The 26,371-nt window shown below is 42.6% G+C and overlaps 2 protein-coding genes across 8 annotated transcripts in view; one reads left to right on the forward strand and one right to left on the reverse strand.

Annotated features, from left to right (window-relative positions):
- The first annotated feature begins 1,061 nt into the window (after positions 1–1,061).
- LOC131103406 (RING finger protein 222) lies at positions 1,062–2,694 on the forward strand. The gene has a single exon (XM_058049686.1). It carries the CDS (start codon positions 1,127–1,129, stop codon positions 1,757–1,759), a length of 633 nt encoding a protein of 210 aa, XP_057905669.1. The 5' UTR covers positions 1,062–1,126; the 3' UTR covers positions 1,760–2,694.
- A 12,910-nt stretch (positions 2,695–15,604) lies between these two features.
- The window catches only part of arhgap44a (Rho GTPase activating protein 44a), a 64,087-nt gene continuing 53,320 nt past the window's right edge, over positions 15,605–26,371 (reverse strand). For 6 of the 7 annotated variants that reach the window (XM_058049667.1, XM_058049670.1, XM_058049665.1 and 3 more), the window contains 3 exons: positions 24,999–25,144; positions 24,513–24,920; positions 15,605–20,013 (listed from right to left, as the gene is read on the reverse strand). In XM_058049667.1, the coding sequence (XP_057905650.1) occupies positions 19,859–20,013; positions 24,513–24,920; positions 24,999–25,144 (709 nt within the window). In that variant the 3' untranslated portion in view covers positions 15,605–19,858. Of the gene's footprint in view, positions 20,014–22,145; positions 22,197–24,512; positions 24,921–24,998; positions 25,145–26,371 lie in introns of all 7 variants that reach the window. The other variant, XM_058049668.1, reaches the window with a different exon arrangement.

Raw genomic sequence — 26,371 nt, forward strand, 5'->3', positions numbered from 1 at the left:
TACATTAGTCATTATTAGATAGCTAATACTGTATTAAAATACCAGCATAACAGTACAATTCAGTTGCAAGTATTCATTCATTCATTTTCTACCGCTTATCCTCAAGAGGGTTGCGGAGGTGCTGGAGCCTATCCCAGCTGTCTTCGGGCGAGAGGCGGCGTACACCCTGCACTGGTCGCCAGCCAATCACAGGGCACATATAGACAAACAACCATTCACACTCCCATTCATACCTATGGACAATTTGGAGTCACCAATTAACCTAGCATGTTTTTGCAATATGGGAGGAAACCGGAGCCCCCGGAGAAAACCCACGCATGCACGGGTAGAACATGCAAACTCCACACAGAGATGGCCGAGGATGGACTTGAACTCTGGTTTCCTCGCTGTGCGGCCTGTGGCCTGTGTAACAATTAGACCGCCTTGCAGCCACATTCTAAACACTCCCATTCATACCTATGGACAATTCTTTTTTTTTTGGTAATGTGGGCAGGGGACCCAGTGATCCCACATCCACAATCAATCCAGACCCAGAGCCGCAGAGAGCGCGGACAGCTAAGGGACAAGAAAACCCCAGGTCCTCCGATCCCATCGTCAGGATGACAACAATGAGGCTGACAAAAGCCAGCACATGAGCAAGTGGGTGGGCGCCAGCTGACACCCTCCGGGTAGCAAATTCCCGGAGCAAGAATGGCCCAGGCCCAGCCTAAATATCTATATCAACATGGCATGACCACGGAATAGAACACCGTACTGTATTTAAGGCAATGACCAGCAGAGTGAAAATAATATTTCATCACATATTACAATAATTGAATGCATAAATATCTTTCCATAAAATGATACCATAATATTTATTAAGTCCAACAAAATGGGGGAAAAAAATCAGAAAAGCAACTTGTGTAATGTGAAGGATATGCCAGGTATCACACACAATTGTCCTCCTAGGTGAGCATTGTGAGCAAAGTGAGTTAGTGTGCAGCAAGTACACAGGTGGCAGGCCCAGTTTGGCAAGGGTTTATGCATGCTACAGCCTCGCCTCCACCCACTGAAGTCAGGAACGCAGAGGGGGAAGACAGACAAGCTACAGCTCTGCCTTTGCTATCATCGCTAACATTTTTCTTTAATGGCGTTTTACAAGGATGATGCTCAGGAGGACGTGAGCGAATGTCCAGTTTGCTATGAGAGTCTGTGTGGTACTGAAAGGACTCTCAGCTGTGGACATGTGTTCTGTCACGACTGCCTGGTCAAAACACTGGTGAGCATCCACACTGATGGAAACATCAGGGACACCATCGTGTGTCCAATCTGCAGACACCTCACCTTCATCAGGAAGCAAAAAGATGAGCTGCTCACCTTGACAGAGACGAATGGGGACCCAGAGGATGGAGGAGGACGACAGACCCTGGAGGTTCCCATGATGACTCTACCACCACCACTGGTCCAGGTTCAGGAGACACCAGCTTCACCCACAGGAGTCAGGTGGATTAGAAACTGTTTTCATGGGGTTTCAGAACGCTTCCGTCGGCAGAGACTCATCGGGCCATGTCACAGCGCCTCCCAGATCTTCATCATAAGCACCCAAGGGAGACCCATGACTGAGGAGGACGCCTTCAGCATGGTAATGACTGTGGTGCATCCGCATCGTAGGCATAGGTACAGACTGTGCACCACTGCCCGGTGTTTGCTGGTGCTGCTGTCCGCATTTACAATGCTCGCACTGGTGGCTGCAATATTACCATGGATCCTATTGGCCTGAGAATGAAGGACAAGGTGCCATTTACAAAATATATGAATATCGTCTTGCGTGGGGCAACATTCCAAAGAGCACCTGCTGTTTTCTTATGTTGCATTCATTGCCTGTCCTATCCATACTGTACTGTAAGTAATGAAGTGCAACCTTGAAAATACTACAATACAATGCAAGAAAAGTTGTGCCGACTCCCAATGTTGTTGGACACATGTTTCCAAGCAACAGGAAAACGTGCCAGCATCATGTTTTATCATCTCAGGAGATTATAAAGCTCCTATTTTAACTTTGTGTGCAGCTCAAGTGTTTAAATTATCGATGATGCACCTTCATCTGAAGGAGATGCTGCAAGGCGATACACCCCACCTAACAATAGTGTAGCATTGAATTACCCCCAACAGATAATTTGATCTTTGCTGCTATACAGAACATTATTGTGGCTCTTTAAAGCTCTGACTTGCATTACACAACACTGAGATTCAGACACAAACGTTTCCTTGTGTGTCTAAGAAGCATGCATCCCGTCTGGCCAGTCTTACTTGTTACAAACTGAACCCAACATACCTGCCTTCTCTGCATGTAGAGAAGGGGCAGGTTGAAAATAATAGCTTTCTCTCTTCACAAACTTGTTGCAATTCATTAATTGAATAGTAAAAATCACATTCTCTGTCAATCACAAGTGGAAAGGAACTGTGGAATAAAGTGAAGCTACTATTTGCAGAGCGAGTGAGCTTTAGTTGGTATTGTTGAAATTGATAAGTGCTGTGAAGTGTTCAGTAAGCGTATTTATGTTAGCAAATGTTTACAAATGATATTAAGTTAATGCCACTTTAGACTTCTTTTAGATCAGGGATTTCTGAAGTGGAGAACCATTTCATAACAATAGTGTTCTGTATCGCAGCAAAGATCTAAGATATATCATTAGATCGGACACAAATATATTATTATATTACACAAATAACTATTTGCTTTGTGTCTGATGTTGACGTGTGCAAGAAACCTAATTGCAAGTACATTTTTTATTTTAATCGTAATGCTGCAAGTAGCGATAGCAACAATAAGCAGTCACCCCAGGCTGCACCTGAATCCGTTGCGGCAAAGTGCCACACTGACTCCGGTCGATGCAACAACGAGCCTCGCTCTGGCTGTGGAAACCCCCTGCTTGACCAGCGTGACCGGCTTCTGTGGTGTTTGGCTGTACATCTGCCGGAGCTGTGACGCACGGAGCTAGTATCAACCTATAATGGGGATTTCAATCTCTCTGAACGACCGGGCAAGACGGCGGCACGACCAGGGTTCAATTCCACCCTCGGCCATCTCTGTGTGGAGTTTGCATGTTCTCCCCGTGCATGCGTGGGTTTTCTCCGGGTACTCCGGTTTCCTCCCACATTCCAAAAATGTCCGCGCTCTCTGCGGCTCTGGGTCTGGATTGATTGTGGATGTGGGATCACTGGGTCCCCTGCCCACATTACCAAAAAAAAAAGAATTGTCCATAGGTATGAATGGGAGTGTTTAGAATGTGGCTGCAAGGCGGTCTAATTGTTACACAGGCCACAGGCCGCACAGCGAGGAAACCAGAGTTCAAGTCCATCCTCGGCCATCTCTGTGTGGAGTTTGCATGTTCTCCCCGTGCATGCGTGGGTTTTCTCCGGGTACTTCGGTTTCCTCCCACATTCCAAAAAAATGCTAGGGTAATTGGCGACTCCAAATTGTCCATAGGTATGAATGTGAGTGTGAATGGTTGTTTGTCTATATGTGCCCTGTGATTGGCTGGCGACCAGTCCAGGGTGTACCCCGCCTCTCGCCCGATGACAGCTGGGATAGGCTCCAGCACCCCCCGCGACCCTCGTGAGGAAAAAGCGGTAAAAGAAAATGAATGAATGAATGAACGCAATGGAGCTGTGACGGATTCAGTGTGAGCCCAGGGTCATATGACAATGTTAAACAAAGGAAGTGGAACTAAAATTAGAAACAGGTGCAAGTGATACATGCAAAGCAGGAAAACACAGAACAAGGCAAATTAGAAAGTAAATTGGTGAGAAGTAAACAAAATCACATAATCAAAACTGGAACTAAGGCATAAAAAGGTAACATAAACGATCACATTAACTCACTCACAGAACCTGACAGTACACACTTTCAAGGATGGATCCCAGACGTCCAACAATTCCAAAATCAAAAAAGATAGATAGTTTGCTGTCGGACCACTATCTCCTATCTCCGGATCTCCTGTGCTAACATGCTAACCACTCGTCCACCGTTTGGCCTATGTTAAATGTGGGATTTGCCTATATGTGTGCCATGTTGGTTTTAGAAACTGGATAAATCAGAATTTCACATGTTGTTGTAGCCTATGTGACCATAGTACTAGTGACTTAAAATAAAGCATGTAAATTCAAATTCACACCAGGGGCGTCACATCGTGCGGGCGTAGCAGCGCTTCATTTGTTTGCTTTTTAAAAAATCCATCTGGCAATTCACACCAGCTGGCGTCATGTGTGTCTGACACATGTTGTGTTTTGATGTGACGCAAAATATTTTTTATGTGTTTATGCATAAATTCAGCAGCATACTAGTAGGAGAGTCACCGCGGTATCAAAATAAACCTCTGCTTTTTTACAAAATATAAGGTTAAAAGACCCTGCAATGAAGAGGATGGAGAGGCTGAAACATTTGAAACAGTTTATATGTAGTTTCAGAAACAGAACACAATAACAGAGAAAATAGTAGAATGAATACAAGGTGTAAGAAAAAGAGATGTCATGAGTAAAAGAATGACTGAGAATAAAAAAATTATTAGAGAGCAAGAAGAAAAGAGGGTTTAAGACTACTATACGTATAAGGGAGAGAGATGAAGGAAATAAGTTCACATAAGTAACATTGAGAGGAAGAGGGAGAGAGAATTAGAAGATTGAGACAAACTGGTGTTTTTGACAAACATATTAATGAGATTGAGTAATCTCCCGGGCGGCACGGTGGTCTAGTGGTTAGCGCGCAGACCTCACAGCTAGGAGACCAGGGTTCAATTCCACCCTCGGCCATCTCTGTGTGGAGTTTGCATGTTTTCCCCGTGCATGCGTGGGTTTTCTCCGGGTACTCCGGTTTCCTCCCACATTCCAAAAACATGCTAGGTTAATTGGCGACTCCAAATTGTCCATAGGTATGAATGTGAGTGTGAATGGTTGTTTGTCTATATGTGCCCTGTGATTGGCTGGCGACCAGTCCAGGGTGTACCCCGCCTCACGCCCGAAGACAGCTGGGATAGGCTCCAGCACCCCCGCGACCCTCGTGAGGAAAAGCGGTAGAAAATGAATGAATGAATGAGTAATCTCCCCATCTCAAATTAAGTCCCATTCAAAATCTAGAGTCTCTTTAGCTGTGTGGTGTTGCATGTGGGTTGACTGTTTTTGGTTGTGACTTTGCCCGTTTTCTTGGATACAAATTTGCCTCAAACATCTTGGTGCCTCTCTCCGGGTTTATTCCAGCGAAACGTCTGAAAAATGATTGTGATTATTCAGTTTATAAAAATCAAGGTGTTGAACTCAATCAGATTAATAACACAATAAAAGGTAGAAAATGTATAGATGTAGGATCAAAACATGAGAAAAATTCAAGTTCTATTTAATTAATGTATCTAACCTCTGGATGAACTTGAGGGTGCATGGAGCCTCTTCTTGGTACTGGAGATTAAAGATGTAGAAGGTGGAAAACAAGGCAGCAAGCCCCGTCAAGAACGTAGCCTGAATCCCCTCACATATCATGTGTCCCTCAAGGCTGACCATCCAGCGCGAACATGTGCCATTTCACCTAAAATGTAGAATTTAATCCATCATGAATATTCTGTAACCTCACAGCTAGGAGACCAGGGTTCAATTCCACACTCGGCCATCTCTGTGTGGAGTTTGCATGTTCTCCCCGTGCATGCGTGGGTTTTCTCCGGGTACTCCGGTTTCCTCCCACATTCCAAAAACATGCTAGGTTAATTGGCGACTCCAAATTGTCCATAGGTATGAATGTGAGTGTGAATGGTTGTTTGTCTATATGTGCCCTGTGATTGGCTGGTGACCAGTCCAGGGTGTACCCCGCCTTACGCCCGAAAACAGCTGGGATAGGCTCCAGCACCCCCCGCGACCCTCGTGAGGAAAAAAACGGTAGAAAATGAATGAATGAATGAACGCAATGGAGCTGTGACGGATTCAGTGTGAGCCCAGGGTCATATGACAATGTTAAACAAAGGAAGTGGAACTAAAATTAGAAACAGGTGCAAGTGATACATGCAAAGCAGGAAAACACAGAACAAGGCAAATTAGAAAGTAAATTGGTGAGAAGTAAACAAAATCACATAATCAAAACTGGAACTAAGGCATAAAAAGGTAACATAAACGATCACATTAACTCACTCACAGAACCTGACAGTACACACTTTCAAGGATGGATCCCAGACGTCCAACAATTCCAAAATCAAAAAAGATAGATAGTTTGCTGTCGGACCACTATCTCCTATCTCCGGATCTCCTGTGCTAACATGCTAACCACTCGTCCACCGTTTGGCCTATGTTAAATGTGGGATTTGCCTATATGTGTGCCATGTTGGTTTTAGAAACTGGATAAATCAGAATTTCACATGTTGTTGTAGCCTATGTGACCATAGTACTAGTGACTTAAAATAAAGCATGTAAATTCAAATTCACACCAGGGGCGTCACATCGTGCGGGCGTAGCAGCGCTTCATTTGTTTGCTTTTTAAAAAATCCATCTGGCAATTCACACCAGCTGGCGTCATGTGTGTCTGACACATGTTGTGTTTTGATGTGACGCAAAATATTTTTTATGTGTTTATGCATAAATTCAGCAGCATACTAGTAGGAGAGTCACCGCGGTATCAAAATAAACCTCTGCTTTTTTACAAAATATAAGGTTAAAAGACCCTGCAATGAAGAGGATGGAGAGGCTGAAACATTTGAAACAGTTTATATGTAGTTTCAGAAACAGAACACAATAACAGAGAAAATAGTAGAATGAATACAAGGTGTAAGAAAAAGAGATGTCATGAGTAAAAGAATGACTGAGAATAAAAAAATTATTAGAGAGCAAGAAGAAAAGAGGGTTTAAGACTACTATACGTATAAGGGAGAGAGATGAAGGAAATAAGTTCACATAAGTAACATTGAGAGGAAGAGGGAGAGAGAATTAGAAGATTGAGACAAACTGGTGTTTTTGACAAACATATTAATGAGATTGAGTAATCTCCCGGGCGGCACGGTGGTCTAGTGGTTAGCGCGCAGACCTCACAGCTAGGAGACCAGGGTTCAATTCCACCCTCGGCCATCTCTGTGTGGAGTTTGCATGTTTTCCCCGTGCATGCGTGGGTTTTCTCCGGGTACTCCGGTTTCCTCCCACATTCCAAAAACATGCTAGGTTAATTGGCGACTCCAAATTGTCCATAGGTATGAATGTGAGTGTGAATGGTTGTTTGTCTATATGTGCCCTGTGATTGGCTGGCGACCAGTCCAGGGTGTACCCCGCCTCACGCCCGAAGACAGCTGGGATAGGCTCCAGCACCCCCGCGACCCTCGTGAGGAAAAGCGGTAGAAAATGAATGAATGAATGAGTAATCTCCCCATCTCAAATTAAGTCCCATTCAAAATCTAGAGTCTCTTTAGCTGTGTGGTGTTGCATGTGGGTTGACTGTTTTTGGTTGTGACTTTGCCCGTTTTCTTGGATACAAATTTGCCTCAAACATCTTGGTGCCTCTCTCCGGGTTTATTCCAGCGAAACGTCTGAAAAATGATTGTGATTATTCAGTTTATAAAAATCAAGGTGTTGAACTCAATCAGATTAATAACACAATAAAAGGTAGAAAATGTATAGATGTAGGATCAAAACATGAGAAAAATTCAAGTTCTATTTAATTAATGTATCTAACCTCTGGATGAACTTGAGGGTGCATGGAGCCTCTTCTTGGTACTGGAGATTAAAGATGTAGAAGGTGGAAAACAAGGCAGCAAGCCCCGTCAAGAACGTAGCCTGAATCCCCTCACATATCATGTGTCCCTCAAGGCTGACCATCCAGCGCGAACATGTGCCATTTCACCTAAAATGTAGAATTTAATCCATCATGAATATTCTGTAACCTCACAGCTAGGAGACCAGGGTTCAATTCCACACTCGGCCATCTCTGTGTGGAGTTTGCATGTTCTCCCCGTGCATGCGTGGGTTTTCTCCGGGTACTCCGGTTTCCTCCCACATTCCAAAAACATGCTAGGTTAATTGGCGACTCCAAATTGTCCATAGGTATGAATGTGAGTGTGAATGGTTGTTTGTCTATATGTGCCCTGTGATTGGCTGGTGACCAGTCCAGGGTGTACCCCGCCTTACGCCCGAAAACAGCTGGGATAGGCTCCAGCACCCCCCGCGACCCTCGTGAGGAAAAAAACGGTAGAAAATGAATGAATGAATGAATGAATATTCTGTAACCTCACAGCTAGGAGACCAGGGTTCAATTCCACCCTCGGCCATCTCTGTGTGGAGTTTGCATGTTCTCCCCGTGCATGCGTGGGTTTTCTCCGGGTACTCCGGTTTCCTCCCACATTCCAAAAACATGCTAGGTTAATTGGCGACTCCAAATTGTCCATAGGTATGAATGTGAGTGTGAATGGTTGTTTGTTTATATGTGCCCTGTGATTGGCTGGCGACCAGTCCAGGGTGTACCCCGCCTCTCGCCCAAAGACAGCTGGGATAGGCTCCAGCACCCCCCACGACCCTCGTGAGGAAAAAGCGGTAGAAAATGAATGAATGAATGAATTAATATTCTGTATTATTCAGTATTATGTAGTATTCAGTATACGGAATTTCCTGCAAATGTAGTAGTTATTACATTTGCAGGAGATTCAGTATTACGTTTGCGGGAAATTTATTACATTTGCGAGATTATTACATTCAAAGCTGCAGATTTGTATTACATTTGTGGTTTATTACGTTTGTGGGCAGTTATTACGTTATTGCGGGTGTAACAGTGGATGATAATAATAATGATAATAATAGTAATAATAAGCCTACAATTCGACTAGTAGTAGTAATAATCAGCAGAAGAAGAATATATATATATATATATATATATATATATATATACACACATATATATATATACACACATATATATATATATATAGTAATAATAATAGGCTAATTAATGATATAATAATGACTATTATATAACTGATCACTGTCCACTGTACAGAATGGTTGCAGAGCTTGAGCAGCGGTTTTGCAGTGTAGAATGTGTGTACTTGTGTTAATTTAATGGTCTAAAACAATTGAGTATCTCTACTAAATCTGTCCAAAAGTGGGCAAGTTATATCTCGGTTCTTGTTCGTTATTTGTTTTTTGGATTTCCTAATGTATACTACATTCATTTATATCCTGTGCATCTCCAGGGGGCTAAGCCGTGTCCTCAGAACCTAGTGATCACGCTGGACTATGTTTTCATACCCTTACATGGCTTGAAGACCGACTAGCTGCTGAAGTGGCAGGCCAAGTGTGCCTCAAACTAAGCCATTTAATAGTAGTATAATAATAATAACAATAGTAGCGTCCTCTCCAAAGCAAAATGAGGAGAGGTATGCTGCTGCCCTGGCTGGTTCAACCTAGACTACCCCTCAGAAGCAAGACTCTGTCCCTTTACTCCAGTGGCCATCTGCTGAAGCAGCTGTATCAACCCCAAAGCCTCGCCCAGGAAGGATCCCAGAGAGAGTCCCTGTGAGTAACATCTCGCAACAAGGGACCAGGGATCGAGGAAGGGATCTCAGTAGGTGTCCATCACCCTCGCGCCATCGGCCCAGAGACGTGACACCAGGTCCAAGTGGAGCAGCAGCTGGGAGAGAACATCCAGCCTCACGCCAAGGGAGTGTGGCCGCACACAGTCTCATCTTGGTGGAAGAGGAACGGGATCCAGTATTTGAACCTCAGCCTGCTGAAGCCGAACAACCAAGAAGAGCAGAGCGATGTGCTCTGGCTGCACAACAACAGGCTGAAGAAGAGAGGAGAGCCAAGACCAGATCCCACTGACCCAGCTGATGATGATGATGGAGACCAGGGAAACCAAAGCCAGCACTCTGAAGCTGAACACACGGAACCCCCACAGCAAGCGTTGAAGTCAGGGTTCTACAAGGGATAGGGGAGTGTGGTGCAGGTCCTTGACATCTACCGAGCATCAGAGAGACTGTCCCGAGACATGCAATGGGGATATTTGGAAACCCGAGATGGAAGAAAGGCCGACATAACAGAAGCAGGACAAACAAACTATACTATAACACCAGCATGGCAACATAAGATGGACCAAGAAACAGAATTTGGGGTTTGCATGACTTGGGGCGAGATGGCCAACTGTCTTATGAGACCATCCTACCATACCCTGGTGAACTATCGAAACCTAACCAAGAAATTCAGAGAAGGCTTTGTGGCAGTACTATATGACACATTGCTAAGACGACTGACGCAGACAAGCCTAACCAAGAGAGATCTAACCATCTGCGATGTTGTGGACCAAGAGGACAGGGCAACTGTCATGACATTGCCCCAGTAAGCTCCAGACCCAGGCACCATGTCTGAGGTCGCTCCGGTTCCCCAACGATGAGACGACGGATCAGCAAGGGGAGGTTATGAAGGATTGAAAACCCTTAAGAACCTGATAAGACCCATGAAATCTGGGGAGTCAGTTGAAGCCTACCTCCGAAAAATGTGGAGGCTTGTTCAGAGCTGAACAGAACCAAAAAAAACTGGTTGCAGTTTGTCACCACAGAAGAAGTGAGTCGGGAGGAGACCGCTCAAGAGGTCTATGAAAGATGTGTCATCGCCAAGGAGCATGATGAAGATACTTTCATCGCAGCTGCCCGGGAAAAGCTAAAGCAAGGCCAGGCTTTGACCCTGCTTTGGCATCTTATGAAGTCAGATGTGGGCACCTCCAGCTATGTAGGAGCCCTACCACCCGGTGAAAGGAGGTGAGAGTGAGCAGCTCTTTGTGATCCTGAAGTCGGATGCAAAGCTGGACCAGATCGATGAGACGGTGAGGAAATGGGTCCTGCAATATTAAAGTAGAAATCAGAAATCAGATTAAAGTTGCAACAGTCATGAAACATAACACGGTCTAGCATGCTCGGTATATCTAGCACTTTTAGGTAACCATACAACACATAAGTCAGCTGGTACCTCATGTTAGTGAACATGTGCAAATATAGAGAAAAAGCACACACACCCTCAAACTACACCACAGTAGGGACTCTTGCATAAATTATCACAATGCTAAGCACTTGTACTCCGTAACATATTAATCAGTATTATTCAGTAACTTGATTTATAGCAGCTGTCAACTTGATGTCTGAATGGAACAACTATTGGATGTCTAAACAGCTGTATATGTAAAAGATAACAATGTTCAAATGTTGATTATGACTGGAATGTCAAAATAACTATGGAAAAGTTACCACGCCCTGTGCAGGCTCCCGCGTGACAGTTTGGTTTATGTCACCTTCTTGGGCTTTAGTTTCTGTTCGGACACTCCACTTTGTATGTTACTTCCTGCTTTGCCTCGTCTTCCTTAGTTATCCTCATCACCCACACCTGTCCTAATTTCTACTGTTTGTATTTAGTTCGGGTGTGTGCTTCTCCCTGCGTGGGATCATTATCATTTGTCCGTCTGCCTACCTGTGTGCTTTATCCTGCTACAGAAAATAAATCTTTTTACCTGCATTTGGTCCTCATCTCTGCATCCTGGGGTCGCTACACAAAGCCAACCATGCACGACCATGACAGAAGTGAAACTAAAGTAGTCATAAGCCTGCCAAAGTGAGCTCCCAAATGTGGTTAAAGATACTTATACTTGAGTGCTATCTAGAGTAGAGTCGAGGCTGTGTGAGCACAGAGCCAGCCACCGTGGCAGCTGTCCCCAACCTGCTCTTGAGTGCAACCTAGAGCCACCAGTAGCACAAGGGAAGGATGTCGACCTGATCACCCGACTTCCAACCAGCTCAAGACTGAATTGTCACGCAGCAGAATTTTATCTTACCAGACTTTTCATCTTCACATCTGGCTTCATTATCGAGGTAGGATTGAGGCGCTGGCCGGCAGCCTTACGCTTCTTCTTGTCTAGGTAAATGTGAGTGGAGCTCATTGCAGCTAGTCCTTTAAGTATAATACCCGTATAGTTCATCTTATACCTGCTGAGATGCCCTTGCCAACTTTTCTAATAAAACCTTTCACTCTTGTACTAAGAGTTGTCTCCCGTACCTACTTCTGTGATGTACAAGAGTAGGCAATGTGTTGCATAAGAATTCCTTTGAGGTTGTTCGGGTAACCTTTTTGTGACAGGTCCCTCTGATTGCTAGCAGATAGGTAAATAACCCAACTATCTGATTCAGAGGGTCCGGTGTCGCGTACAACCAACCTGGGGTTACTCTGGTTATGCGTAGGCTCGGATGCAGAGGGGCCGCCTCTGCACTACCGCGGCTGTTAATACCTGGGTGAGTTTCTCTCGCACCTGACTTAGAGGTCTTCCTTCCCTCTAATGGAGAGACCATAACCCTTTAAGCGGAGTAGTCAGGCAGGGAGGTACGCCTGCTTCTTTAACATGAGGGGAACGAGGGTCTTGCACCCCCTGGGTAAATAGTATTAAAAATAACCACCACTTACACTATGCACGATGTCGATTTAGGAAACAAAACCTCTAAAACGATTCGATGTGCAACTACCAACTACTTCAATAGCAGCTAGAACTCCAATTCCAGCTGGCTGTTGATGCAAAAATCAGCAGAGATGTTCATTCATTAATTTTCTAACGCTTATCCTCAATGAGCGTCACAGGCGTGCTGGAGCCTATCTCAGCTGTCTTCCGGGGAGAGGCAGGGTACACCCTGGACTGGTTGCCAGCCAATCACAGGGTGTACAGACAAACAACCATTCACACTCACATTCATACCTATGGACAATTTGGAGTCACCAATTAACCTAGCATGTTTTTGGAATGTGGGAGGAAACCGGAGTACCCGGAGAAAACCCACGCATACACAGGGAGAATATGATGCCCGAGAGTGGAATCAAACTCGGGTCTCCTGACTGTGTGGCCTGCACATTACCCACTCTCACCGTGCAGCCAGCAGAGAGATGTAAAAATGTAAAAAAAAAAACAAAACACTGGCTAGTTAGGACACTTATGCCAAGGTAGCACTGTATATGAAAATAAAAACAATACCTGCACTGCTCCAATCTCTGGCAGGCCATGTAATCCTTGATAATTCAAACACAGCGACAGTAGACACTAATAACTTTGATCCCAACTACTCTTTTCTTTCTCCAATCTGCTCAATATTTGTTCCAGCCTGTGGCTACAGAGTATAAACATACTCTATAAATATAAAAGCAACACTTTTGTTTTTGCTCCCTTTTTTCATGAGATGGACTTAAAGATTTAAAATTCATTCCAAATACACAATTATACAATTTCTCTCAAACAATGTGCTTTTTTTTTTTTTTTGCTTTATTGGGGGTCTGGGGACTCAGTCAGTATCTGGTGTGACCACCATTTGTCTCACGCAGTGCAACACATCTTTGAGTTTATCAGATTGTCAATTGTGGCCTGTGAAATGTTGGTCCACTCCTCTTCAACGGCTGTGCAAAGTTGCCGGCTATCAGTGGAAACTACATGCTGTCATATACGCCTGTCAAGCACATCCCAAACATGCTCAATGGGTGATATGTCCGGTGAGTATGCTGGCCATTCAAGAATTGGGCCGTTTTCAGCTTCCAAGAATTGTGCACAGATCACGGTATCTCTGTGTATTCAAAATGCCATCAATAAAATGCACCTGTGTTCTTAGTCCATAACAGATGCCTGCCCATAACATAACCCCACCAAAGCACTCACCCGCACGACACCACACACGCTGTCTGCCATCGGCCCTGAACAATGTAAACAGATTCCGTGAAGAGAACACTTCCCCAACGTGCCAGACGCCATTGAATGTGAGCATTTGCCCACTCAAATCTGTTATGGCAATGATCTGGAGTCAGGTTAAGACCCCGATGACGAGGGTCTGTTGAGGTTCCCTGAGACGTTTTCTGACAGTTTGTGCAGAAATTATTTGGTTATGCACCAATTGTTTCAGCAGCTGTCTGATCTTGGAGGTGAACATGCTGGAAGTGGAGGTCCTGAGCTGGTGTGGTTACACATGGTCTGCGGTTGTGAGGCTGGTTGGATGTACTGCCATATTCTTTAAAACACCTTTGGAAACGGCTTATGGTGGGGAAATGAACATTCAATGCACAAGCAACAGATCCTGCTGTCAGTATGCCAATTGCAGGCTCCCTCAATGCTTGCAACATCTGTGGCATTTTACTTTGAGACAAAACTGGACATTTCAGAGTGGCCTTTTATTGTGGGCAGTATAAGGTACACCTGTGCACTAATTATAATGTCAGATCAGCATCTTAATGTGGCATACCAATGAGGTGGGATGGATTATCTCAGCAAAGCAGGAGTGCTCACTATCAAACATTTAGACAGATTTGTGAACAACATTTCAAAGAAATGGCAATATTGTTTATCTGGAATGAAATTTAGATCTTTGAGTCCATCTCATGAAAAATGGGAGCAAAAAAAGTGTTGCATTATATTTTTGTTGAGTGTATAATAATAATAATGAAAATAAATGTAATTTATAACGCACGTTACATCAAATGAATGATCTCAAAGTGCACAATAAACACAATAAGAACAACCAAAATAAGTAGAGCAGTGGAGGTGGAAATTACCAAAGCCTAACTAACACAACACAGTGAACCGAAAATGTTAAATATGTATCAAAATAGGCAAGGTATGTAAAAGCTTTTCTAAAAAGATATGTTTTTAACTCTTTTTTGAAACAGTCTAATGTCTGTGGCGCCCTCAGATGATTGGGGAGTCCCTTCCACAGACTTGGGGCAGCTGTCACCCATAGTTTTGAGCTTGGTCCTTGGAGGAGTTGGGGGGGCAGTGCCATAGAGGTACTTGTCGGTCAGGAGGGAGACCTTAAACTCAATCCGGTATTTAACAGGGAGCCAGTGGAGGGATTTGAGGGTGGGGGTGATGTGGTCAAACTTTCGCACCCTCATCAGGATTCTGGCAACACAGTTCTGGATGTATATTTGTTGAGGGTCAGGCAAAATGATGTGACACATTTGTAGATTAAATAAAAGGCAAATAAAGTAAAGAAACAAAAAAGTGTTTTATTTTCGCCATTTTGCTTTGTTTTATTTATAATGTCATTGTTATTTGTTTCTTTTTCAGTTGCTGCCAAGAATTGGACTGGTGAGAATCGTGCTGTCATTGTGGAAATTATTTCCAAAACAAACGAAACTGTAACTGCACACAGTGAGTGTTCGGTTTGCAGTTCAATCTTGGTAGACATGATCCTGTACCAGCTCGGTACCAGTTATGGGTTACCAACTTCAGAGTTACTGGATCGGCATTGAAATGAAAATCAGTGTGTGGACAATAATGGATCTCATTTGACTGATTACATTTTTAAAACATAATGAAACAGAATGCCATTTTATGTACTTTTCGAAAATATTTTTTTTGTTTCTTTACTTTATTTGACTTTTATTTAACCTACAAATGTGTCAGATCATTTTGCTTGACTTTGTGTATAGATAGATAGATAGATAGATAGATAGATAGATAGATAGATAGATAGATAGATAGATAGATAGATAGATAGATAGATAGATAGATAGATAGATAGATAGATAGATAACAAAACTAATAACAAAAATGTCATTAAAATGTAAAAAAAACACGAAAGCAATTATTAAAAACGTAGACTTTAATATATAGAGATCTATTTATGTCTGACATTCTGATCAGGATTGCAGAAAGGCTTCACAGTACACACTGTGTTCCACTTGATAAGCTAAGCACAAGAGGAGGGGGTTAGGTTGGGGGGTATCACTGTGGTTTCTGTTTGTCTATACAAGCAGAGGGAGGCAGGACATCCATGGGCAATATCATCTGCCCCCCCCCACCTCATATTGCTCCCACACACATTTGATTTATTTCTTCCTTTTTGTGTGTGTGTGATCTGCACCCCTCGTTCTCCCTAAAAAAGACAGTGATGGACATCAAGACTATCGATAGGTGCATGCTTTTTCAGAATTTCCATTCGTTTTATGAACTAATTTAAACCCTGCCCTCAAATGAAAACATGATATAGCCCCGGGTGGTGAGTTACAAAATGTTAAAATGTTCAGTGAAACCCATCCGTTACAAAAAGTGGATCTTATGAACATCCCATGTTGGGAAAAAGCTCCTGAACTTCCTCGTGTTGTAAGAGCAGCCTCTTCCATATGACCGTGAATGCATGCATTTTGGCACATGTGCTGTAATCTCCATTCTTCCGCTATTGATAACACATGCCACCCTCATTACAAAATCAGGCATCTGACATTAATAATAATAACGCTGTTTGAAGTGTACCACATTCAATCGGCCTCCTTGTAAAAATGTACAGATCCAAGCATGGAAAATAAAAATCTTTAGTCCACATTGATTATGCCTATAGTTCCAAAAACATCAAAGGTCTATGTATATGAGGGCACTTGCAATGTTGGCATATAGTCATCACAAAAACCTATATCATGACCACCAAAATCTTCATAACACACACACACACGATGCACACATGATACATACTGTACCATACATGACTTCTGAAGTGTGTTCTTCTTATGCAAAAGGAAACAAAATTAAAACAGACAGAGATGTGGGCTGAAAAACAGAAAAACTGTAAATTCACGTAATCCAGTTTGACTACAATAACAAAAAGGTATGAGTGAGACATCGGTTATAAATAAAATATCCTCAGTGTCCAATAAAAGGCATGTACCTCCACATTTGTGGAGTGACATAAGTGACAGATTATATTTTTGTTCCAATTGACTGTGAAGTAGAGCATATTGATGAAGAGCCGTTTGAAAAAAGACCTTTACAGAGGATGCAAGAGTGCACACTTTTAGTAACTATGGAACTACAATTAAAACAAATTTACGTAAGTATGTAAAATAAAATACTATAAGTATAGTATAGTATACTATACTGTAAGTATGTAAAATACTATAAGTCAATTTGTGCTACAAGTACCACTGGCGGTACTCCAGCAAGTGTTACGAAAGAACACCCAAGATAAAAAACAAAACAAAAGCCAATAAAGCCAATTACCAAGCGAGTAGATATTGGAAGCCAAACCGTGATGGTAAGCAGAGGTAGCAAAAGTGGCGGTACTTCTTACGTATTTTTGAGGTGGTGGTTTGAGCAATAAAGCCATGTCTTCTCTAATCATTCACAGTACATGTGATTGGAAATATCTGAGAAAATTTGGGTCTTGAGATTTTGGGAAGTTGGGGAAATCTTGCATTGTCATCCGCAATATTATTCCAAAAGACCGCAATAGAGTCTACCTAAATAAGTGTATAAACCCCCCCCCCCCAAAAACATGTTTCGTTAAATGTGTGACATAATACAATAAAACCGTTCACAATTGTGTGCTGGAGACAAAAATACCCACATGTGTATGTGTAGGTGTGTGTGTGTGTGTGTATGTGTGTGTATATATAATATATACAGGGGTATGAAAAAGTTAGGGCACAACTGATCATTTTCAAGATTTTCTTTTATAAATCACTGGTTGTTGGGATCAGCCATTCCAGTTAAATATGTCATATAGCATACAAACACAGTGATAGATGAGAAGGGAAATGACGTTTGTAGGATTTACAGAAAGTGTGCAATAATTATTTAAACAAAAGTAAGTAGGCAAAGTATTCAAATCAATAAAACAACAAGGGTGCCCAAATTTATGCGCCTGCATACTTTTATTTAAATAATTATTGCACACTTTCTGTAAATCCTATAAACTTAATTTTCTCAAACATCATCATCGTCTTTGTTGACTGATCCAAACCACCAGTGATTTATAAATATATGATTTATAGATATATAAAATCTTTTTCATACCACTGTATTTACATTTTATACACACACCTTTCCTCTCAGCTTTATATACATCGAATTATATACAGTACAGTTTTTGTATTTACACTCAAAGGTCATTCAATGAGGTAAATAAAAGAGAAAATAATGTCAACAAAAAAGCAAAAGGCAGTGTAGAGTTTTCCATTAAACCAATATCAAACTTTACAGTAAACTCATCACCCTCTGTCATTCTGGGGTCCTCAATAGGAAGCAATTTATTTATCCCGGCTTTAAACATTCTTCTATTATTGTGCTGGTTCAACTGGTACAACCAAATGTGAGTCTTTGTATTTGGGGTTAAAACTAGCAGACAGGCTCATAAGTACCATATTCCCTCAAATAGACGCTGTACCCCGATTAATCAGATAAACTCTGCACCTCAAATAAATGCCTCCCTTATCCCCCCCAAGAAAAAAAAATCAAAAACTAAACCCTAAGCAAAACTAAATATCTAAAATCAATATCTGACATTACTTCTTTTGAACTAAACATTTTTTATTCTTACCAGGCACCAGTTTGCTTAATGTGTGTAACATGGACATGGAGAATATGCTTTCTAAAATAAGTCATTTCATTTGTTTCAAGCCATTCAAGTAATTGTTCTTGTTCTGTTGGTAGATTATTTTGCTTATTTTTAGTAATTTTGGAAAATTGATTTTTAAATTATGCCCCAAATACAAGGTGGTACGAGGACTCTACCTCATGGTACTCAGGGACACCAGAGATGATTTTAGAAATACTGGGCATACAAATGACGGGTAAGTCAATCACGAATCATGAATGTTTGTTTATAGACAAACAAACATTCACACACCATTCACACTCACATTCATACCTATGGACAATTTGGAGTCACCAATTAACCTAACATGTTTTTAGGATGTGGGAGGAAGCCGGAGTACCCAGTGAAAAACCATGGGGAGAACATGCAAACTCCTTAGAGATTCCAAAAGGGGATTCAAACCCTCTTCCTGATGGCGAGGCCAACATGCTAACAACTTGGTGACCATGTTGCACATCACGGGACTTAAGATAAGCAAATTGGTGTAACATTGAAAGAAAACACAAATTGATTGTCAAAAATTATGTTTAAAATTATTTTTTCTATATTATTTAAAATAAATATTTGTTTTTACGTTTTTTCAATTACAGATATTTAATCTGATTTAATCTAACCAGTTTTTGCAGCATAGTCATGACCTTTTCTGTGACTGATACTGATAAGTCTGTTGACTGATAAGTCAGGACCACCCCCTGCAGAGGTTGTGACTAAAGCTGAAGTTAGGAGGTGAAATTTAAAAGGTAAACAAGAAAAAGTTGACAAAAGAAAAGACGCAATTGAGTGTGTCCAGCAAAAAATATGACATCTCCCCTTAAGTGACTGACAATGGCCATAATACAACAATAATAATATATACTTCATTTAAGACACATTGTCATGGAATACATGATCTTATTTATGCATGGTAAAATTACAAAAACTATGAATATTATAACAATGCCCTACCCTCTTGTAAACCCCTAGTACTCTATGCAGTTGTGTATAAAAGCTATATGAGGAAATACGGTAAACGGCTTAGTAAATTTCACCTGCATGCAAATCCTGTCACTCAGGCTAGGCCTCGTGTGCACAAAGCATGAAGATACCCTGTGAGCAAACATATCAACATCAGGTTCAGTTTCTCCTCAAAATTAATTATATTTGACTTAAAGCAAACTAAATTAAAACTCACTCACAACAGCAAGACCAGTGAACAAAGCAAAAGCAGGATAAAAAAGATAAATTCGATAAATTAATCTTAAATATTAATCCAGTCTTTCGTCCAAAAGGCATCAGTTCCTCCTCTTATGGTGGCATTTTGGTGGGGTGTTTGCAAGTTCTTGTGAACGATGGTAAGAGAGACGTGTTTTTGCAGTTTGGAGCACATGTGAGGATGGAGTTTTTGGGGTTGTTTTGAGGGGTAGGGGCGGTTATTGATGATTCCCTTCAGGCCTTGGTGGTGACAACTGGAACAGCCACTTGGGGGCACTGTTAACTGGGATCATAGGTCATAGAGTGGTTGTCTGGGGTTCTTCCTCGGGCACAGCCTCCACTGCCTGAGAGTCCATCACCGGAAGGGACCTTCTGCAGGGGCCACCGCTGAACTCATCGATGAGGCTGTCCAGATTGACATTGATGCTGGGGATTTCGTAATTGAAGATATCTAATAGTGGTGGGTATGTGGAATGGTGACGGTGAGGAGTAGGAGGAAGAAAAGGGAGAACATGGAAAATGAGGTGTAAAAAAGTGAAAGAGAGCAGAGGTATTATTTTTTTGAGGGGAGGTACGTATATGAAATCACACTCCACAGGATTGATTAGCTTGCAGCTAGTCCCACCTGAAGCAGCATTTTGTGGCCAATACCATATCCTTTCAACTTAAAATGATCACACAATGACACTACACTTTTGACAACAAAGGCCAGGTGAACCAACACAGAGGCAACAAAATGTGTATGTATGTATGCGTGTGCATGTGTGTGTGTGTGGCTCCAAATAGGCCTAGATGGACACTCATGAGGACCATGTGGCCCGCTAAACACCACTAAGTCTTAAAATACTGCTCAGCTTCTGTGTGCTGAATTGTTTTCAGGGTCCAAGCAGGGACTGCAGAGACTGATGGCTACTTAGGGCCACCGCCCACCTGTTATATTAATTGGCGCTAGTTTATTGGGCGATGTTAGCTAGAATAACGCTAAGAATGTGTACATACAGTGGAACCTCTAAAGTGCAATGGCCCGGACGTCACTGTTCAATGGTCCTCAGTTCAGCTAAAACTGGGTGTTTCAATGTTTTTGTTTTTTTAATCTTAACAGTGGTTAACTAACCACTGTTAAGATTAAAAAAACAAAAACTCTTTATACTTGGAACAATTGTATGAAAATATTAGCATTTGTTATTCAGTTTTTTTTTACGTAAAAACTTTAGGCATGCAAGGATAATTGGTCACTCATTTCATAGACCAGGCACCAACGGGGTGTGGCTGGCGCACTTTGCAATTTTCGGGAGCAGCGCAGTCCGGCGCAGCGCCGCACACCTACGCCTCCGTCCCTCCCACCGGTGGAAGTGGCAAAGAGGGAGGAGAGAAGGCATGAGGGAACACAGCCGAGTGTAATCCTAACCAATCAAACGAACACCTCTCATTGCCTTTCGATGCACAGGACTGGACTGCGCATCAGAGGCCACAATGTGCATCATTCACCACGTACCCCACCTCGTGGGACACGTCATCTGTTCCTCACAGTTACATTAAACACAGCAGCAGGCTAATCCTTGCTTGTTTTCCAAGAGAATTCCTGCTCTCCCTGGCCAAATAGGAGTGAAACTTTGTTGGTATATTTGCGGTATCTCCTTTTAATCCTCCTCGAGGAAAAAAATGAACATTAAAAAATATGTATATCCTACAGTCAGATTTTAACAACCACCCTTAGATTAGTCTTCTTATATTAATTATTGTTTTAGTTGTTGGGTCACTGTTTTCACAAAATCCACGCTGCATGTTAGCTGATTTGGAATGTGGGAGGAAACGGGAGTACCCAGAGAAAACACACGCACGTATGGGGATAACACGCAAACACCACACAGAGATGCCAGAGCGGGGAATTGAACCCGGGTCTCCTAGCTGTGTGGCAATGAATACAAAAATGTACATGCTGGTACAGATGATTGCATTAAATAGTGGTTGCTGTCATGTTGTTTGGCAGTCCCTGTTTGCAGTCTTCAATTCTTCCATCCAGCAATGCTTTGCCTGCATCCCGAGACAGGACGAGGATATTGAGTCCGAATGGGGCGGTATTCGTAGCCTGAGTCGACCGATCTGAGCTGTTTATATAAGTTCATACATTTTGTAAGTTTTCATCAGTGGCAGTGTCACCCAAACTAATGGTGACACCTGAGGTTAGCAGGGTCGTGATGCAGAAGATATGAATATTAAAGTTGTTATGATGGCAACAGGTTAACCCTGGAACTGATGATTGGCCTCCCGTAATAGATTGTGTTGGTCCTTAGAGGTTCCACTGTAAAGAAAAGGACTATCAAATGAACCTATGTAAGCATCTGCAATGTGAGCGTGCTGTGATGCACTCTGGGAAGTCCTTGAGCCATGCACTGTCATGCAAAGAGACATGAGATGGTGTCCACCCGCTAAGAATGAATTACAGGGGGGTCAGCTATGACTTGATCGATCGGGGAGCTGGCATGTTTTGAGGCAGGCTGCAGGAGAGCCCAGAGGCAGCACAACCACACCAGGCCAGGCAGTGAAGATGGGAGCGCATGGGGCGTGGGCGGTCTGGCTTACCCTAATGTCCCCCTCACACTTAGCTCACACTGAAGCCCTGGCCTCACACAGCTGCAAAGTACAAAATAGTAGCAAGGGGGGAACAAGAGAACGATAAATATATACAAAATATAGAAAACAAGATGAGTGGTATATATTGACAGAACACCTCATCATCAGAACATTACACTGTATCTTGAGGTTTCACTCAACTGGACAAGCGCTGCGGGGTAACAGATATATACAGAGAGAGCACATGATGATTCTAATGGCAACTTCGTACAAGCAGGACGAGCTATGCTTTGTTGGATGTTTCCGCGCAGTAAACAGGAAACATCGTCACATAACACAAGCGATGAATACAAAGGCAGAGAACCCTCATTGCCAAGTTTGTGAAGCAAATGCTAATACACACAGTGGACAAAAGTACTTGATATGGAGTTCCTAGGGAGTATTTATGCAAAATTTTGAAGTGTTTCTACAGGGATTTAGTGCTGAGTCATAGTTTGTGTCTCAAGATAATCTCTGATTGAAATGCATGTTGGTAGATGACTGCAATTTAACCAATGTACCTTACTTTTTCCAGACTCAGTAAATAGATATGTAGCGTTTGAGCAACAACTGACCAATGTATCGATGATTAACTGATTAGCCAATTAATCAATTATATTGATATTCGATCAATGTTTTTTAATTTTAAAATGTAAATACCCTGATTTCAGCCTCTCAAATGTGATTTTTTTTTACATAGTCACCCATTAAAGCAGACTTTGCATTTTAGACAAAACAGGATAGTCACGCACATCAGCTTTGACTTTGTAAAACAGTGCCTGTTTTCTGATATGTTATATATCATATGTTACGGACCAAACCACTAACTGTGTTTAATTCATGTTGATTTGATCCGTCTAAAGCCTAACTGGTTATTTAAATGTGTTAATCAAGCAGCCCTAGTATCATGTAAATAAATTATGGAATTCATCATTTGTTAAGAGCAGTGGTTTGGCCGTTCAATGTGTCAAACTTCCCAAATGTTTTCCGGGATGCGTCACCTATGATGAAGGCACCGGATCAAGTTGGCTCACAGCTGCCCATCATGAATGATTTGGTGGGCAAAGCCGTTCACACTCTGACTGTGACTGCCAATCACAACAAGGATGCCATCTTGGTGAAGATTTCGGCTTTGCAAAAGCAGTTGGATCAATTGGGAGGCCAGAATGGACAATAGGGTGGTCCGGTCTATTGGAATGTGGCTGCCCAAACTAACCCAAACAATATTCTTAATCTTGATTTCGGCGTCAGTGTTGTGAAAACAACTTCTCCCAAGAGCGGGACGCTCCGACCCTCCGTCATTTCTTCACGGACACCTGTTGTTTCTCTTCTCTTGGCCCACCACAGACTTCTCCATGGCAACTGCTATGTATCGCAATGACACCCTGCGAACTGAGCTCCAGGTGGGCGGGGGAAGCATCGCAGGCACTAACCCCCCCCCCCAATCCAACGCCTTTGCCGCTATATGCCCCCGGTGCGGGCATGACGGGGGCCACGGCTGCAGGTAGCCAGGTAGTGGTAGCGGTAGTGGCCGCTGCTCGTATCGGCTATTTTCCCTTTGTGGCGCTGGTCTTGTGTCTATGTGTGTGAACAATGTTTTTACTTGTATGCCAATTTGTATGCCGAAGTTTTTTTTAACAGTCCCACACTGTGCTCCTTCATTTAAGAATCTAGTTTGGAGTTGTTGTTTTTTTCCTCCCCTCTCCTAGTGTTGTCCCCCTTCTTCCCTCCCTTCATCGCCCAATTATCTTGTCCTGTCACCCCTTGTCTCACTGCATAGTATGTTGTATATGTATGGACGGATGATTTGCACCATTTCGCTCCTACTTCTGTATAAGTGACAAGAATAAAGGGCTACATCATCATCATCATCATCAACAGTGGGTACACTGTTGGAAAAGTGAATACTTTTCCATACTTGAATTTCCATTTTCCATACTTTTTCAGACCTGGATATCAAATTCTACTTGCGTACCAACCCTGCTAGATGGTGGATTAGCAAAACATAATAAATAATATGAATGAAAAGTAGCTAACAAAGATAGAAGACCATGAGGCCATGTTGAGATCTCAAGTATGCAATGGCCCAACAACAATAAATCCAATTTATAAATACTTTTGTCCATATAGTGTACCCACATTCTTGTATTTATTGGCCTTTTGTGTCTAGAAAGGCTGTTAGTCAGTCAGACTTGGGAAAGGTAAAATAAAATAATGTCTGTGTCTAAAGTCCTACAGTGTCCTACACTCGTTCACTGTCTCCACTGGATAGAGCCACAGCGAGTCTGAGTGAGGGCTGCTGCAGCTCCATCTGTGGGGGTCGTGGTTGCTGTTTACCTGTAGACATGCTCTCTCCAGGAGACAGTCCATCCAGGAGGCCCTGTTCCAGAGGCTGGGGAACTGGAGCTGGGACCGGGGGTGGGGGGGCAAACCCGGTGGGGACGGTAGGCGGCTGCGGAGGGGGGAGGCTGGGTCTCTGCCTTGGCTTAGGAGCAGGTCGTGTCTTGGTGAGTGTACCCGTTAAGGAGGGTGGGGATGAAAGGGAGTGAGGTGCCCCCAATGGGGTCTGCCCAGGGAACGATGAGGGTACTTGCCCTGGACTGCACACCAGTCCGTAAGGGGAAGGGGTGCTTGGAGGGGTGGGGGACAGACTGACCGGTGAGGGGTGGCCTGTCGACTGCTCTGACATCACACCAGATTGGCAATAGGGGACCTTTGGAGGCACGGGGGCCAACTTTTTGGAACCTGGGTACACATATCACATTATGTTACTTCCTGTTAATTGGAAATTGGAGTTACACAATAAAGGCAAGTAAAGCTGACCTTTGCGTAGGGTGTGTGGGCTGTGCTCTGTGGAATGGGGACACTGACTGCTGCTCTGGGGACTGCAGATGGGGGGCACTGTTGGACTTGCCACTTGGATGGCTTTGTGTCCAATGACAGGGGAGTGCTCTTTACTCTTCAACGAACTAAGAAAGGCAAACACACCTTAATATCAGTCCATGCATCAAAGCTAAAGGTGAACACCTTGTGTTGCTTCATACCATAAGAGCCACCATCACCATCACATCCTGTTAAATGATATTACTGTAAAAGCTCCAATTATTATCCGTTGTAGTCAACAGCAACTACAAATGAAAAAACAGTTCCACTAACAGCAATGGCTGTAAGCAACCTCCTTAGATAGTTTTAACTCCACAAGATGGCAGTAGTTGCATTTGAACTAGTGGTTAGCATCCAGTTGCGTCATCTACCTCTGCATGCACTTTAAAAAGTCGGTTGTGCTTCTCTTGCTTACACTTGTACTCTTGTCTATATCAGCAGTATTAATGCTGGCTGACCACGTTGATCCTAACCACTGTTAACAACATAGGCTCTTTTTATGCTGTGCTGCACAATAGTTGAACATGTGGTCAAAGAGCTAAATTTGTCCTTTCCACTTCTCATGCATTATTAGTTACAAAGAGTTTCGAAATGTTGAAAATAAAAGCCTCTCTCCAAATATCAATTCCTTTCAATTGACTTTCCAAACTATAACTATAGCATTTACCGTGAATGCAAAGTAGCAATGAATATGTAACCCCATGCAGACCTTGACTAAGCATTCCCTTAAAGATGAGCTCACAATGGCGTGACTCAGGCTTAATTAAACATCACCAAAGGTAGTTACAATGACATGGACAAACATGTCTACTGAGATAATGGTAAGTCAAAAAACATCAGTAAAACAGTAAATGGATTCAATACATGCTTACACCAGACACACCAGGCACATTAGAATTAGAAGACTACATCACACAATATCAGGTACATATGCACTTCTAATAAGACACTGAATATTACTGTACATCTAAGAAGGTCCAATATAACAGTTTTATCAAAAGTTCTGCCTTTTTAACATATTGCCATGTAAATTATTACCAAAACTGAGCATTATTATCTTGTAAAGACATAATGTTTGATATAAATTTATTAGATTGTGAGGTATACCCAGTTTTCAGCAACAGCGTGAACACAACAAAACATGTAGACATTCCGGCCCAGCAACAAACTGAAAGTGGCATCATCAATTACATACATAACATACCCGGTAAATTGAATATATCCTGTATTTACAGTAGAAAGAACAGAGTAGAGCAGGTAGAATGTAGACGCAAAATGCATGAATACATCTGTGCAAAGGTGCTATTAGATAA

Source organism: Doryrhamphus excisus, chromosome 15 (genome assembly GCF_030265055.1).
Source record: "Doryrhamphus excisus isolate RoL2022-K1 chromosome 15, RoL_Dexc_1.0, whole genome shotgun sequence".
NCBI classification, from domain to species: domain Eukaryota; kingdom Metazoa; phylum Chordata; class Actinopteri; order Syngnathiformes; family Syngnathidae; genus Doryrhamphus; species Doryrhamphus excisus.